Source organism: Cucumis melo, chromosome 1 (assembly GCF_025177605.1).
Source record: "Cucumis melo cultivar AY chromosome 1, USDA_Cmelo_AY_1.0, whole genome shotgun sequence".
NCBI classification, from domain to species: Eukaryota; Viridiplantae; Streptophyta; class Magnoliopsida; order Cucurbitales; family Cucurbitaceae; genus Cucumis; species Cucumis melo.
The window spans coordinates 1,182,299-1,198,042 of NC_066857.1; the positions used below are offsets into that span (position 1 = coordinate 1,182,299).

The window sequence follows — 15,744 nt, forward strand, 5'->3', positions numbered from 1 at the left end:
AGGAAGCCTTATACTAACACAAAGGCAAAAACCAAAAACGAGTATTTACCACTTTAACCTTACATACTTTCTTTTCTTTTTCCGGTATGCATATGGTTTTTAAGGATAAATTAGTAAATTCGCATTGCCATACCCTTCCCTCCATCTCTACAACAAAAGAAAAAAAGAAAAGAAAAGAAAAAAACCCTAAACCCTTTCATCTCTCTCTCTCTCTCTCTCTCTCACACTCTCACGTGCTTTCACTTCACCTTCTTCTTCTTCTTCTTCTTCTTCTTCTTCGTCCCGCCGGCTCCTACTTCCTTTTCAGCAGCTCATTGTCGTCGGCCCTCTCTCCCTTCAGTACCGCTCCGCAGTCTCCCTTTTAACGGGTTGCGCTGATTTCTTACTCTTACTGGTATCCTCCCAATCTCCGTCTATTTCTGTCTTCCCACATGAAAATTTTTATCTAATGGAAGAATGGTGGAGTTTTTTATGTGTATGGTTTGTGATAGCTATCGTCATCAAGGCTTGGGGAAGAGGTGGCCTAGTTGGTTTGATTTAGAGTTGGGTTCTTCTCTTTTCACATGGTTTACTTGAATATTGAAACAAATGAATTTATCAGGAAACAGAAAACCAATCAAATTGAAAAGATGCAACTTCCTTTCCCTTTGCTGTTTTCGTTTCTGCTATAATTTCTTCTATTTTTTTTTTCTTTTAGATAGTCAGTAATAAGTTAAGAAGTTGACAATGACAATGCATTTTCTAACAAGAAGAAGCCAATATATTTGGATTTCAGTTTATTAGTTCATACAGTGAATGCCACTTTTTTTAAGCTGTGCAATATTAAATTCCAGTTTCTTTTATACGTTCATCATATAGTGACACTTTAATCTGAGTTTTTTTATGCCAGAAAAGGTCAAGAGAAGTTTTTTATACAATGGGTAGTAAAAAGAAAGACTCTAACCCGACAGACGAAGTGGAGATTGAGAAAGATACATCGATGGATGACGTTGGTGCTGTTGTTTCAAAATCCTTAAAGAGAAAAATGAAGAAGGACAAAGAGAAAGATGGTGAACTGGAAAAGGGGGATGTTGGTATTCCCTCTTCTACCTTTCCTAATTCTGAGAAACCAATGGAGAGGAAAAAGAAAAGGAAAACATTTGACAAAGAAAGAAAACGAGCTACTTCAGAACAGGAAAAGCAAATAATTGCTAACTTTAAAGCCGAGGATACTAAGCCATCTTCTGTCTCTGTTTCAAGCAGTGGTCTCCCAGAATTTCATATCAGTGTTTTTAAGGACTTGGCATCTGCTGACATTTTGGTGAGAGAATCAGCTGCAGAAGCTTTGGCCACTGAGCTGCTAAAGGTTCAAGAAGCATATGACAAGCTTGAAAATAAGGACCTGGTTGAGGGTGGGTTAAAACTGGAAGCTGAGAAGGATGATGGCTTAGATAATTGTGCACCATCTGTGAGATATGCTGTACGAAGACTGATTCGTGGTGTGTCTTCTTCAAGAGAGGTATATTTTGATATTATTTATTCAAAGCACCCTTTGGTGTACCTTTTTAGTAGTACAATAAGTGGACGACATCCCAGACTATCTTAGTACAAGTTCCAGGTTCTAGGGCGATACAAAAAAACAAATTCTATTAAGAAAAGCACAATGATGAAACTAGCAATATAAATTAAATTTGCAAATGGAATAGGTGTTTGATTTTCTCATTTTATTCCATTTATCAATCAAGCATAATTTTGGTTCTTTCGAAAAAATCACATGGTTTAATAATTTCTGAGGCTGTTTTTCTTGTCTTCAATGGATCTTGATGTAGAATGCCTGTAAAAATGCTCCTTTCCTCAGGTCCTTCGCTTATTGTCCTAGTATTGGCTTTCATTATAGCACTTGAGACTCCGGTTGATAAAAACTTGGATGATTTTGTGGAGTACCCATTTGATGGAACCCTAACTTTTCACCCATGCTTGCTATGAATTGCAATTGCAGTGTGCTAGACAGGGTTTTGCCTTAGGATTGACTGCATTGATAAGTACACTGCCCAGCATCAAGGTGGATTCATTGCTGAAACTCATTGTTAATATTTTAGAGGTTTCTTCATCGATGAAGGGCCAGGTAATCGAGAGTCATGTACATTGATTTATTCTATCATTTTATTATATTGTTTCTTTGTTTTGTTTTATTTTTTATTTTTATTTTCTCTCTATAAATGTTACTTGATTACTTAATGGCAATGCAGGAAGCAAGGGACTGTCTTTTGGGTCGATTGTTTGCTTATGGGGCTCTTGTGCACTCAGGAAGACTAACTGAAGAATGCGCTTCTGATAAAAGCACTTCACATGTGAAGGAAATCATCAGTGTTCTTATATCTCTTGCAGCTAAAAAACGTTATCTTCAAGAACCTGCTGTCTCAATTATTTTAGAATTGATAGAAAAGGTATATTGTCTATTTAATGATATGCTCTTCCTAGGAGTTCTTTTAGTTTTTTAGATCAAGAGATGTTTTCACTTGAAATACTTTATTTTTTCTTTTTTTTGGGGAACAAAAAGCTAATGAGCACATGGTTTTTTCTTAACAATTGATAGGCGAAAATAATTTTTTGAAAGAGAAATGACTTATTTGTTTGTTCACCGGCTATATAATTTTCAATAGAGATATTATTTTCTAAATTTGTTATATATACATAATACATATATATAATGTGTATATTCATATATCAGATAACTTAGAAATAGTTTCGTTTGGTTTTCATTCCTTTTATGAATGTATGCCATATGATGTTGCATTGATTGAATTGTGAAATTGGTAGCTTTGAGGCAGTGCTTTTTGGATAAATTTGCCTATCTTGGTGCTTCTCAACCAAAGGTCATGATTTATGAGAGTAACTCCTAGACTCTAGATGGCCACGATTTCAAACATTCTGTTAAAGGTCTTTACTTTTAGCATTCAAGGTTCTAAAAGTGTTGTTGCTTTTCAATAACTGTAATTTTGGGTCACTTTTTCTTAGGCCAGTACCTAGTTGCTTTTCAATTAGAGTTTCTTTGTCTCAACTGAAGTTTTCCCTCCTTACAATGGTGTTATGGTTTTGTAGTTAACACCTGAGTCAGTGTTGAATCACTTGCTTGAAGCTTCTGGAATTCGAGAGTGGTTTGAAGCAGCTACTGAAGTTGGGAACCCAGATGCACTGCTGTTGGCCTTAAAATTACGAGAAAAAATTTCTGCTGATTGTTCAATATTTGCTAAACTTTTACCAAATCCATTCACTCCTAGTAGATTTTTTTCTGTTGATCATCTGTCATCTCTAGCCAACTGTCTCAAGGTACTTCTTGGAAACATCCATCTTCTTTCTACAAGGTTTTATATTTTAATAATAATTTGTGAATTGAATCACTTAAATCTTCTCTTTTGTGTGCATGGTACCCGGCAGGAGTCTACTTTTTGCCAGCCCAGAGTTCACAGTTTATGGCCTGTTCTGGTAAACATTTTGTTGCCTGATACAGTTTTGCAAGCTCAAGATTCAATGTCTGTTACAACCTCATTGAAGAAGCATAAAAAGAATCGTAAAAGTGGCTCTTCTGAAGAAGAAATTCTGATAAACTTCCAAAATTTTTTTGAAGTTATAATTGAAGGAGCACTTCTGCTATCATCTCATGACCGTAAGCATTTGGTGTTTGACATTCTACTTCTTCTCCTGCCAAGACTGCCAACAATATTTGTCCCCACTATGCTTTCATATAAAGTTGTTCAGTGCCTGATGGACATACTTTCAACAAAGGATTCTTGGTTGTATAAAGTTGGGCAGAACTTTGTAAAAGAATTATCTGAATGGGCACAGCACGACGATGGCAGAAAAGTTGCTGTCATTATTGCTTTACAGAAGCACAGCAGTGTCAAGTTTGACAATATTACACGAACAAAAGCTGTTCAGAACCTGATTTCCGAGTTTAAGACAGAATCAGGTTGCTTTCTGTTTATTCAGAACTTGATGAGCATGTTTGTGGATGAAAGTCAAACATCTGAGGAACCTTCAGATCAGAGTCAAACAACTGATGACAACTCAGAGGTTGGTTCAGTTGAGGACAAGGACTCAACAGGAACAATGGGGAACTCTGACTTTTTGAGAACTTGGATTATAGAATCACTACCATGCATGTTGAAACACTTGAAGCTGGAACCTGAGGCAAAATTCCGGGTGCAGAAAGAAATTTTGAAATTTCTGGCTGTTCAGGGTTTGTTCACCGCATCCCTTGGCACAGAAGTGACCTCTTTCGAATTACAGGAGAAATTCAAGTGGCCAAAAGCTCCCACATCTAGTGCTCTTTGCATGCTTTGTATTGAACAACTGCAGTTGTTACTGGCGAATGCTCAAAAGGGAGAGGGATCTCATGGTTTGGTAAATGGTCTTGAGCCAAATGACCTTGGCTCTTATTTTATGAGGTTTCTCGGTACTTTACGCAACATCCCTTCAGTTTCTCTATTCCGTCGCCTGAGTGATGAGGATGAAGATGCATTCAAAAAACTGCAAGAGATGGAAACCAGGTTATGGAGAGAGGTAAATTTCATTGTTTAATAAATTTCTAATGTCATTAATTACAGTAACTAGCAATATTTTTTAAACAATTAAATGGGAAGGCATGTTTGAAAATTTTAACTAGAGTTGAGGAAATTCTTCAGAATTGTTTCTCGATCTCAACCGGCCTAAAACCCATACTATAGTACGGATTAAAGATAAGCTTCTCTTTTAATTTGTGAACAAAAGTACAAATTTGTAAATGTTAATATATATTTTATGGTATGGTATCATTAAATAAAATATTACTTTGGTGTCAGGAAAGGAATTACGGTTTAAGTGCTGATGCAAACAAATTACATGCACTAAGGTACTTGCTCATCCAGTTGCTTTTGCAAGTGCTCCTTCGACCAGAGGAATTTACCGAAGCTGCAACTGAATTAATTATATGTTGTAAGAAAGCCTTTTCGTCTGCTGATCTACTAGGCTCCTCTGGAGATGATGAGTTGGATGGTGATGGAACAATGCAGTTAATGGATGTTCTTGTCGACACATTGCTTTCATTGCTACCACAGTCATCAGCACCCATGAGGTCTGCCATTGAGCAGGTGTGTGCATTGCAGAATGTTGTATATTATGTATCTGTATACTGGTTAAATTGACAGTTGTTTTGCTTCAACCTCTATCTTTGCATTTGATGGTTGGAATTATCATCATTTTGAAAAAAATATGGCATGGATGATGTGAACTATAGCTAACTTTGAGGATTTCTCTAATTACTCCCCTTTAGGCCTCAAATGGGAATTTGATGTTTGTATATATTTTGGGAGCTTTTGTAAAATTCGCTAATATTTCTTTTTTAGTTACTTTTCAAACACTAATGCGTTTTCTTTATTTTGTACTCAAGGGGTTTTCGTTGTATGAATTCTTCTCTCTTCTCGCATTTCCCCCATAATATTTATATCTAATGCTCCTGCCTTTTCAAATTTTCAGTAGCAACTTTATGCATGCAACGGATTCTAGTTTACATAATTCATATTATTGCTCTTAGTATATCATTTAAAGTACATACACACATGCTGCATACTCGAGGGGAGGGGATCAGTCAAAATGTCTTTGGGGATATAGTTAAAATCTTTGCTTCTTGGTGTTCTCTTATGATACCAATAGTGATACCTATGCCAGTTGGTGAGGTTTTGTAATCCCCTTGGCTTGGTGGGAATATCTCATCCATTTCCCTTTACACACATGCTGCATACTCGAGGGGAGGGGACCAGTCAAAATGTTTTTGGCGATATAGTTAAAATCTTTGCTTCTTGGTGTTCACCGATGATACTGATAGCGACATCTATGCCAATTGGTAAGGTTTTGCAATTCTCTTGGCTTGGTGGGAATATCTCATCCTTTTCCTTTTATGCTCATCTTCTGATCAAGGAAGCATAGTTCTTACAAAGAGAAAAAAGAATGCAGATTATGTACACCTAATGGTCATCTTATTTGTGTTTATCACTTGCTTCTTCCTTCTTAATGCTTTGTAATTTAGAAACCAAAACCTCGGTCTATTGGTTCTTTAATATCTTATCTCCCTGCTTGCTCCGTGGTGTAAATTACCTGTGTTAGACCATTCCAAGGGTTGATCTATCTCCTTTATTTGTATTATGGCAGTCAAAGATAACCGGTGGGAAATTCTCAGATTGATAGGTTAAGCATTATAATTGGCAAAAGCTCTGAGAGAATCTAACTTTATCTAGGCTTTTCTTGTAGGTTTTCAAGTATTTCTGTAGTGATATCACTGATGATGGGCTGATGAGAATGTTGAGGGTTGTCAAGAAAAATTTGAAACCTTCTAGACATCAGAATGCAGAGGATGACGATGATGATGAGGATGAAGATTTTCTTGATGTTGAAGAAGAAGAGGAAATTAATCAAGATGAAACTGGTGACACAGGTGACAGCGATGAACATACTGATGAATCTGAAGCCATAGATAGAGTTGGAGAAGTAGGGGCAAAACTTTCTGACGGTTCTGATGATTCTGAATCCGATGGAGGAATGGACGATGATGCGATGTTTCGAATGGATTCTTATCTTGCCCAAATCTTCAAAGAGCGAAAAAATCAGGCTGGGAGCGACACCGCTCAGTCTCAGCTTATGTTATTCAAGCTTCGTGTTCTGTCACTTCTGGAAATCTACTTGCATGAAAATCCAGGTATACTACTTCTCACTGGATCTTTTAGGAGTTGTGCAGATGCAACTTAATTTAATATAAATAATAAATTGAAAACATTGTAGGATTTAAGAAGAGTTATAAAGAAAGTTATTTCACAATTAGGATGCCACCTGGTGACCCAACAACATAGATGGACACAATTAATAAGCCCCTAGTTTCTTTTATTGCAATTAGGACCATGCTTGTATTAGCTTACATTAGAGTTTCTTTTATCAGAGTCCACTATTTATTGTTCCAAACGTTTGATATTCTTCCAGGATAATAGGATCTTCGGAGAATATCTAAAAATCCAATTTAGGGAAAATTGGTCTTTAAATTTATTTAGGCTGCTCAGGTTGATTATGATTTTGCCTTTTATCAATGAAATTTGTTTCTTATCAATATTATAATAAAGATTTCATTTTTAGTTTTCTATTTTTGAATGAATAATGTGCTTATTTCTTCTTAATTTCTATACTACTGGTTTTCTCTTTTAAATAAAGATTTGAAATCTTTGCCGAATCTTAAAACAAGGACTATTATTTTATTTTCAAAACTAGGTTTAGATTTTGAAAACACTTTATAACAAAACAAAGAAACTCATGGGTAGAAGTAACCTCTGTCAACTTAATTTTCAAAAACTAAAAATAAAAAATCAAATGTTATTAAATTGGGTGTTAGAAATCATTTAGTTCATAGTCCTTGGCTTACATTTAAGTTGGCTCCTCTCTTCCGGAAAATCAACACTTCCTTTCCAAGTAGATATCTGGTGGTCGAGTTGTAGTCTTTACAATAGACACCTGGAAGAATTGTTTGGAACGGAACTTTCCTTCGACTTTGATCACTCTACAGACCCGAAAGCCTATAAGCTGAAGAAATCCCAATCAATCTAATTCTCTATGTTAGTGTAGCACTAATATATTATCATCATATCATTCTTCAGAATAATTTGCCCTTTGAACAAGTTAGATTAATGTTTTAGTTTCCGTGGATGTTTTTCTGATAAGTAATACAATATTTTTTAAATGATTTATCATGTGTATCCAACTTCTTCATGGAGTAAGGATATTGTATGAGTTGCTATCTGATTTGTGCTTTTTGTCATCTTTTGGGGCACAGGTAAGCCACATGTGTTGTTAGTGTTCTCAAATTTGGCTCAGGTATTAGTTAACCCACATACAGAAGGTAGCGAACAGCTTGAACAGCGTATATGGGGAATTTTGCAAAAGAAGATTTTCAAAGCAAAAGACTATCCAAAGGGAGAAGCAGTTCAAATGTCCACGCTTGAAAATTTGCTGGAGAAGAACCTAAAGTTGGCGTCAAAACCTAAGAAAAAGAAATCTGTTGCAAATGTATCGAAAAAGAAGCAGTTAGCATCAAAGAATCATTACAAGATGATCGATTCCCTGGGTCAGAATTCATCGTATTGGATTCTGAAGATGATCGATGCAAAAAAATTGTCCAAGCGTGAACTAAAGAAAGTATTTGATATTTTTGATAGAGTTTTGGTGGATTATTTTCATAAAAGGTCTCAGATAAAGATCGAATTTCTGAAAGAGATGATTAGAAGAAAGCCATGGATTGGGCAGCATCTTTACAGTTCCATTCTGGAAAGATGTGTCAGTACAAATTCAGAGTTTCGGCGAATTGAAGGGCTAGATCTAATAACTGAAACGATAAAATCATCCATGTCCTCTGAAAATGGGCATCATGTTGCAAAAGAACTGATGGAGAAATTTCTTCATGAACTATGCAATTTGATAAAGGAATTACTGACGCATATGCCAGAAAAGCAGGCTCGGCGATCTGATATACGGAAGTTTTGTGGCAAGATTTTTCATTTCGTTTCCTCTCTTAAAATCAACAAGTCTTTTATTTCAAGCTTGGCTCCTGAAGCTGTAGCCTTGTGTGAATCTCAACTTGGCGACCAGTTCGGTAGATTGAAGCTTCGAGAATGATAACAATAACAAGTCTAAAGCTGAATGACTTTTCCTACAGACTCATCCTACTCTATTCTTGTGAACATCCATAAAGTCGAAGGCCAAAGAAGTAAAAAGTTCTTGTAGAATCTACTTGTTTACAACTGACGTGGAGACTTCGATGGATCGATGAGGAAAGCATCAGATAAACTCTTTACTCTGCACATTGTAAACGGCACGGAAATTTCAGATTTCTGCTTCAAGAACAAGACATTTGAGACCGTCTCCTGAATGAATTACAACCTTCTAATACCGGCAACGACCCGACTCCGGTGTTTGCTTTGCTTATTCCCAGACAATCGTGATCTTTTATTTTAGACAGTGTTAAATGTTTAGAAGAATATTTATTACTTGTTAGTTCACAAACTCAATGTTGAAAAAGTTTTGATCAAGTTTGTTCCATTCAAGTTGTATCCTTCATTTAATACCATTCAGATTGATTGGATTATTTTTGTTGTGTATTTATTGTCGAAAGAATCATTCGGCTAATTCTTCTTGATGTCTTCTTCTTTACAGTTTCTTTGCATTTGGCAGATGGGCTGCACTACCAGAAAGAAATTTGTAGTTCGTCTTTTATATATGGATGTTTGCTAGAGAATTATAATGTGTTATATATATATATATATAGAATTTGACTGTTAACTTAGACTAATTGCCAAATCAATGGAGTTTATTGTTATGCTCTTCTTGTCAAGTTTGAATGTTTGTGTTTTCTTGTCTAATCTTTAGAACTTTTCATTTAATATAATATTGATCAACAATAGCTTTGTTTGAATTTTCCTATGATCGTTTTAGGATAAGCTTCCTTCTAGGTTTAGGGTTTATTATTATTCAAGATTTTGACCCTTCAATTTCAGATATCTTTTAATGATTAGGTGCATTTATATGTATAGAGAATTCCAATAATCAAAATTTTCAAACGTGGTTGAAATTTATTAAACTTTTCCTAAGTTTCTGCAATTTGACTACGACATGCCATTGGTAAATTCTCATTATTACTTCATCTAATTAAGTTTGAATTGACTTTATAAGCACATTTTTAAGCATTTGTAAAGCCAATCCCAACATGACAAAGATAATAAAAAAGCTCACAAGAAACAACAATATGTTTTCTTCCTTTTTTTTGTGTAGACAGAACAAATCTCATTGCACATATAGAACGGGAAATATGTACACGATCTGGGAAATCAACGATTTGTTTATGTACACAAGCCTACTTTCTAAGAAAAATAATAATAAAATGAACAAATAAAACTTGAATCTATTTCTTCCATTCTAAACTCGTGCCATCTACAATTTCTCTTCCCTTCTGATATCTTTTTCGAGTTTCTTCTTATCATATCCCCAAAGGTCCATTCAATCACAAGCAATGCCCAGCAAAAGTGGAAAGGTCCAAAATTTCCAAAACCCTCTTCTTTTCATTAGTAACCCCAATCTAAACTTCACAATTCACATCTGAAAATCAGAAAACTGAATAATATAAGAGCATGAAACCCATTCCCTCTATTTTTTCAGACATGGTGAAGAATAGTGAAAGTAACAATGATAATGATGAAAGAAGCTAGTTTTCTATTCACCATACCTCGGAAAACTTGAGATGCTGATGTGCTTCGGTGGACTGCGAGTTCAGAAAGCGGCTGTTAGTATTTGGTTTATAGAAAATGGTCACCTATGATTGACCATCACCATCTGAATCACTATCGGAGGAGCTCCCATCTGAGTCAGAACCTACAGGAGAGATTGAAACGGTTAAGCCAAGACAAACTTCTCTATGATTCAGACTAAGAAATCCATAACAAATCATCATTCATACCACTTGAAGAGGAAGAATCATCACTTCCTGAACTACTAGAGCTATCAGAACTACTACTAGCACGAGCAGCTGCATCTCTTTCAATTTCAACAGGAGGGAAACCACCCATTGGTATCACCTCATCCCCAATGTCCACATCTTCTTCACCCACATCCCCTTTTCTAAGCTTCTTCGCCTCTGTTTTAACCTCATTCATCATCTCATTTGCAGATGATATCTACAGTACGAGATGATAGAAGTACACAAATCCAATCAGATAAACCAGCAACACGGCAAAAGACGAGGAAAATAAATTATGCCTTTAAGCAAAAATATGTATAGACAGACAACGGTTTTTACCTCATTATTCTCTTTATTCGAATCTGTATTTGTATTGTCATTGATGAGAGCTTGCCGCTTGACCTTACTCAGCATTTTCTTCCAATTCGTCACCAGCCGGTCAAGTTCCCAAAGGGTCTCGGTATCAACTGCTTCAATGTCAAGCTCAATCTCATCCCCATCCTGTCTCAAATGTCCACTTCTCTTCTTCACAATCTGTATCACCTGATCCATCTTTTCAGGAGGCAAGCCCTGCAATCCAATTCCCAATCTGTGTTTCTCCTCTAAACTCATATCCCTTTTGTTGGGATCCTTTGCCTTCGGCTTCGGCTGCTTTACAGGCTTCACCTGTGGTGCTCTCACTGGTGATGGGGTTCTCACTGGTGATTGAACTGAAGGCGGCTTCGTCAAGCTTGACGGCACTACTACTTCTTCTGGTCTGTTCCCATTTGAGTTGAATTTCACATTCTCCACCTCCTCAACATGATTCCATGAACTTGATTGCAATTCCTCTTCATAGGGATCTGGCTGCTTCAGTGCACCCAGCTTCCGACTAACAGGAAGAAACATTTCCTCAAATTTCGCTAACCACTGTTCGGCCAATACGTGAACTTCATGACCCTTGGGGTTGTACATCATGGCATTGTTAAATGTTAGCCTAACATCTTCAGCAAAATCCAAAGGTGAGTCGTATAAATTCTTAGACAGTGTAGATTTCACAGTCCCTAAATCCATTGGATGCTTAATAATATCATAATAGTCATGAAGACCCAACCCAACCACATCCACCGGTTTGTTAAAGATCAACCCATACTTCTGCTTCATCAATTTGTTCAAGATTTGAGCGCAAGTCTTCTTCAGATTCCCAACTTCAAACGAATTTGGAACCTGCAAATCTTTGCCAAAACTAGGTAGCACCTTCGGCCGCTTGTTCAGTCCCTTCGTCTTAGAAGATTTCTTGAAATAATTAGGTCCAGAACCAATGTTCCCAGATTCAATACGATTCTTGATTCGTCTAACTTGTTCAAGTTCTCCCAGTAAGCGTTTCCTTAGCTCAAACAAATCCCTCCCAGAACACGAAGTTATATTGAAGCTCACATATTGGCTGTACTCGAAGTTCGAAGATCCATGGTAACGATCAATTGATGACCCATTATCCGAGGGAGATAGAGTAGTTACGTTGCCCATTTCTTCACCCATCTGATGGAAGTTGTTAATTTCACCATTAGTTTTCCTCTTTTTCATATTAGGTTTAGATTTAGGGTTTGAGAACGGAACTCTCGTCATAAACGCTCCTCCTCCTCCACTCCCGTTGCTTTTGCTCTTAGGCCAACTGGGTTCGTGATTCGCTATAACAGCAGACGCCATGAAAAGGAACCCAAAAACCTTATAATGAACCCGTTCGATACAAAATAACGACCCGGTGAAGCTCCGGCGAGGAAATCAAAACGAAGAATCAAGAAGAACAGAAGGCGGGAAAATCAAAATCAAAGAGCTCTTGATTCTTCCCACTTGCGCGCCAAATCCAACTCTCAAAAGAACCAAAAAAGAATAAAACTCTATATAAGATATGAAAATTAGGGTTCGCGAAAAAACAATTTCGCCCTAATTTCTGCGAGCTACGAAGAACAATAAGGGGTAAGGGGGCGATACTTAAAGGCGTGGTGATCTGCCCGTGAAATTTACGGGAAGAGTTGTAGCCGTCGATGATACTCGGCTAACTGATCTTACGGTGGCTACTCCGTGGCTTGCTGCCCGATGGTCTGACCGAATGAGCTGGAATGAACGGTGGATACTGAGGATTTACGAACACGTGGCGAATTTCAAAATCGTTGGATTGCGGAATAAAAATAAGGCAGATTGTGTTTTTTGAATTTGGAATGCATTTCATTTGAGTTTCATGTTGAATGTGTCCTACACGGTTGGTGACGTGGACTAATGTGGGGACGCGTTTGGAACACTGTGGCAACTGGAGGGGTAATTTGGTAAACTCCCGTTGGGAAAAAACCGGGAAATATTCATTTTCCCTTTTGGGATATGATATTTTTTAAATTACATTTTTCAAACTTTTTTTTTTTTAGAGATTTTTAAATGATTAATTTTTATAAATATAACAAAAACATTTATCCTATATTCTTTTTGAAATTATGATCTTTTTTCTACTGTTATAAGCGAAATCGATATTCTATCGATTTTATTGGACTATATGATTAAAAGTTAAATCGATTTCGTTAGACTACGAAATCAAGTAATACAAATTCAAGATCAAATGTAATGCAATTTTTTTTCTTGTTATAATTTACTAAACACTATTAACTACTACCTAATACTGATTTGCTTCATATAAATACTCAATTTTTCTAATAGTACAATTGCTAGCTATTTTAAAAGCTACGACAATCGCAAATAGAGCCTAAGTTAGATTCGATGAAGTTAGTTATTATAAAACACTTTGTATTTTTATCATTTATTATTTTAGTTGAAAAATATGATTGTTTTAACTTATAACAAAGGACTTGTTTGGATCGACGGTAACCATAATTTAGTGTGCATCATATAAAAGTTCGTCATTTATTGGTGTGGTTTTCACATGTCAAAAAGAGAGTTCCACATTTAAAACCTAAATACACACACATACATTCTAAAGTTTATAGACTAAATTATTCATTATATAAATGGCCCGTAAAGTTACTGTCAAATGAGTAAAGTAAACTCTAGAACAAAAGGCAGCTTTGTTCAATATATCCTTTCCAAGTTTATACACAAAACCAAACCATCCCCAAGACAGAGAGCTGGAATACTGCAACCACACAAAAATATATATATGTATATTAAACCCACTGTTAGTCAAAGATCAAATAAGTTTGAAGATCGAGATACTATCTTGTTGCTTCGATATGTTTAGAGCTCGAGAAAAGAAGATCATATCAAGAAAGTAGAGTGCTTTATTTGGAGCGCGTCTAGTCGTAGGACGCTCTCATGGATTATTGTGTCTCATTTTGTGTGTTGTTTATGGAGTAATTAAGCTAATCCACTTTTGTAGCAGTGTTTCTTTTCTTCACCTGCTCTCACTTATTATCTTTACATTATACAAGAGAAGAAAAGGGTGACTAAATGATTCAATAAGATTGCATTTACCAGACTTTAATTAGAAAATTAGTTCAGTGAAACGATTGTATCACCCTTCCTTGCAAATCTAACTGATATATCTTGGTGCTAATCAATGCTATTCAGTACGTAATAGATGTGTTGATTGTTGTTCTATACATTTGAAATTTGGTCGGTTGGGAATAGACGACCTTCCACAAGTCTCATCTTTCCACCTCATTGGAGAAAGAATGTCTATTTCTAAAAGAATTTGGAACAGAACAACATCCTGATCTTGAGTTTCTTCTCACAAAAAATACGTGTAATCACATTCCTAAACTTATGTCTATTGGACATGTCAGATCGAAAAAAATAGATAACTAGAAAGGGAACAAATTTAGATAAACATGAAATTTCATCTCAAAGATACTATCATTATCTAACGATTCTCGACATCATTTGCCTTTGAGGAGTGACAGAAAAATTCTAAATTTTGTTGGAGCATAGAGCATCAACAAGAAGTGTTACTGTCTAGCATCGATCTATAGTTTCCCTACTACTCACGAGCCAGAGAATGGATAAACACAGGTACGTATGCTGAAGTATAAAGACTAAATTTGCTAGGTAATGATCAGTAAATTTATTATCAAATGAGTATATAAACACTATACTTTACAACAAAGCAAGCTTTTATTCTACACACCAATCAATGTTCTTTCCCAAGTTTACACAAAATCAAACCACAATCACAAAAGAAGAAAAGAAAAGAGAAAAGAGATCAGGCAATTTACAGCTACAAAGGCAATGAAGAAATCTCTCATAGCATCAAGTAAGAAAGATAATGGAAGGGTCACAGCAGCATTCATGAAGGAGACAGCAGCAGCATAGAGCTGCAAGGCTGCAAACACAAAATTAAACCCTCTGTTAAGCCACACTAAACGAACAGGGAATCCAAACCTAAGATGTAGTTCAAACTTGATAGACGTTCTCGTCACTTCGATATGTTTTTTCCTTTGATTATCCTAACACTCTCAATTTAAACCTTCAGTTTTGATATATGCAAGCAAAAGCAAAACTATTAAAGAGGGAGTTTATGAACAAAAAGAAGAAGCTTTTTGGCATACCATCCCTCCAAGAAACCCGGTTGTCGTTTTGGCGGTGGGGCGGCGTACTGAGGTGGCGCCATCACTGGTGGCCCTTGATAATATCCTCCTGCAAACAAATCCACACCACCCCAAATTACTAAATCAAACAAAAACGTAACAACGAAATTACCATAACATAGCTCAACATATATACCTTGAGGAGGTGGGTAGGGATACGCATATTTGGGATCACTCATATCTTCTATCCAACAGAAGCTAACAAGCCAAAAGACGAAGAAGAAGAGAAAGAACAACAAGGGTATTTAAATCACAATACTTGATGAGAAAACTCAAGAAACTACGGTACTTTTTTTCCTTTTTTTCTACTTTATCTTTGTTTCTTCAATGGGGTATTAATTAGTTTCTGGGATTCTCAAAGAGAGATATGTGAACAGAAGAAACTTTATGAAAGGGAAGATTCTAGTTGTATTGAAGAAGAAGGTAAGGGAGATCAGTAGTTTAAATATGAGAAATTAGAGGAAAAGTAAAGCACATATATATCATATATATATATATATATATCTAGAGACTTCTGATCTCATTTTTGTGTGTGTTCATCATCTTTACTGATGGGGTAATGAAACTAATCCACTTTAGTATAGCTGTCTATTTTCTTCACCTGTTCTCAATTATTCTCTTTGCATTACATAAGAAAAGAAGAAAAGGTAGAATATGTTATTCCAATGCATGTTT

At 36.0% G+C, this 15,744-nt stretch overlaps 2 protein-coding genes and 1 long non-coding RNA gene across 4 annotated transcripts; 1 reads left to right on the top strand and 2 right to left on the bottom strand.

Annotated features, from left to right (window-relative positions):
- Nucleotides 1-194: 194 nt before the first annotated feature.
- Nucleotides 195-9,136, top strand: LOC103495344 (rDNA transcriptional regulator pol5). Of its 2 annotated transcripts, none has more exons than XM_008456862.3 (9): nt 195-394; nt 890-1,498; nt 1,979-2,104; nt 2,229-2,426; nt 3,082-3,309; nt 3,418-4,542; nt 4,821-5,108; nt 6,265-6,709; nt 7,829-9,136. In XM_008456862.3, the coding sequence occupies exons 2-9, from the start codon at nt 917-919 to the stop codon at nt 8,665-8,667; spliced, it is 3,831 nt and encodes a 1,276-aa protein (XP_008455084.2). In that variant the 5' UTR covers nt 195-394; nt 890-916; the 3' UTR covers nt 8,668-9,136. The 2 variants fall into 2 exon arrangements, with proteins under 2 accessions (XP_008455084.2, XP_008455080.2); XM_008456858.3 differs by having other exon boundaries at nt 205-394; nt 895-1,498.
- Nucleotides 9,137-9,776: 640 nt separating this feature from the next.
- LOC103495350 (transcription factor GTE7-like) lies at nt 9,777-12,449 on the bottom strand. The gene is made up of 4 exons (XM_008456872.3): nt 10,841-12,449; nt 10,502-10,718; nt 10,271-10,416; nt 9,777-10,143 (listed from the first exon to the last, which is right to left on the bottom strand). The coding sequence occupies exons 1-3, from the start codon at nt 12,185-12,187 to the stop codon at nt 10,358-10,360; spliced, it is 1,623 nt and encodes a 540-aa protein (XP_008455094.2). The 5' UTR covers nt 12,188-12,449; the 3' UTR covers nt 9,777-10,143; nt 10,271-10,357.
- Nucleotides 12,450-14,522: 2,073 nt separating this feature from the next.
- On the bottom strand, nt 14,523-15,744 carry LOC103495351 (uncharacterized). Its single transcript, XR_538853.3, has 3 exons — nt 15,206-15,744; nt 15,031-15,118; nt 14,523-14,804 (listed from the first exon to the last, which is right to left on the bottom strand). It is a non-coding gene; the product is annotated as an uncharacterized LOC103495351 (long non-coding RNA).

Excerpts from the sequence above, each read along its gene's own strand:
- LOC103495344 (XM_008456862.3), top strand. The coding sequence starts at position 917 with ATGGGTAGTAAAAAGAAAGACTCTAACCCGACAGACGAAGTGGAGATT. Across the intron at positions 2,105-2,228 it reads CTTCATCGATGAAGGGCCAG|GAAGCAAGGGACTGTCTTTT; the intron begins GTAATCGAGAGT and ends ATGGCAATGCAG. Across the intron at positions 6,710-7,828 it reads CTACTTGCATGAAAATCCAG|GTAAGCCACATGTGTTGTTA; the intron begins GTATACTACTTC and ends TTTGGGGCACAG.
- LOC103495350 (XM_008456872.3), bottom strand. The coding sequence starts at position 12,187 with ATGGCGTCTGCTGTTATAGCGAATCACGAACCCAGTTGGCCTAAGAGC. Across the intron at positions 10,719-10,840 it reads CGAATAAAGAGAATAATGAG|ATATCATCTGCAAATGAGAT; the intron begins GTAAAAACCGTT and ends CTCGTACTGTAG. Across the intron at positions 10,417-10,501 it reads TGATTCTTCCTCTTCAAGTG|GTTCTGACTCAGATGGGAGC; the intron begins GTATGAATGATG and ends TCTCTCCTGTAG.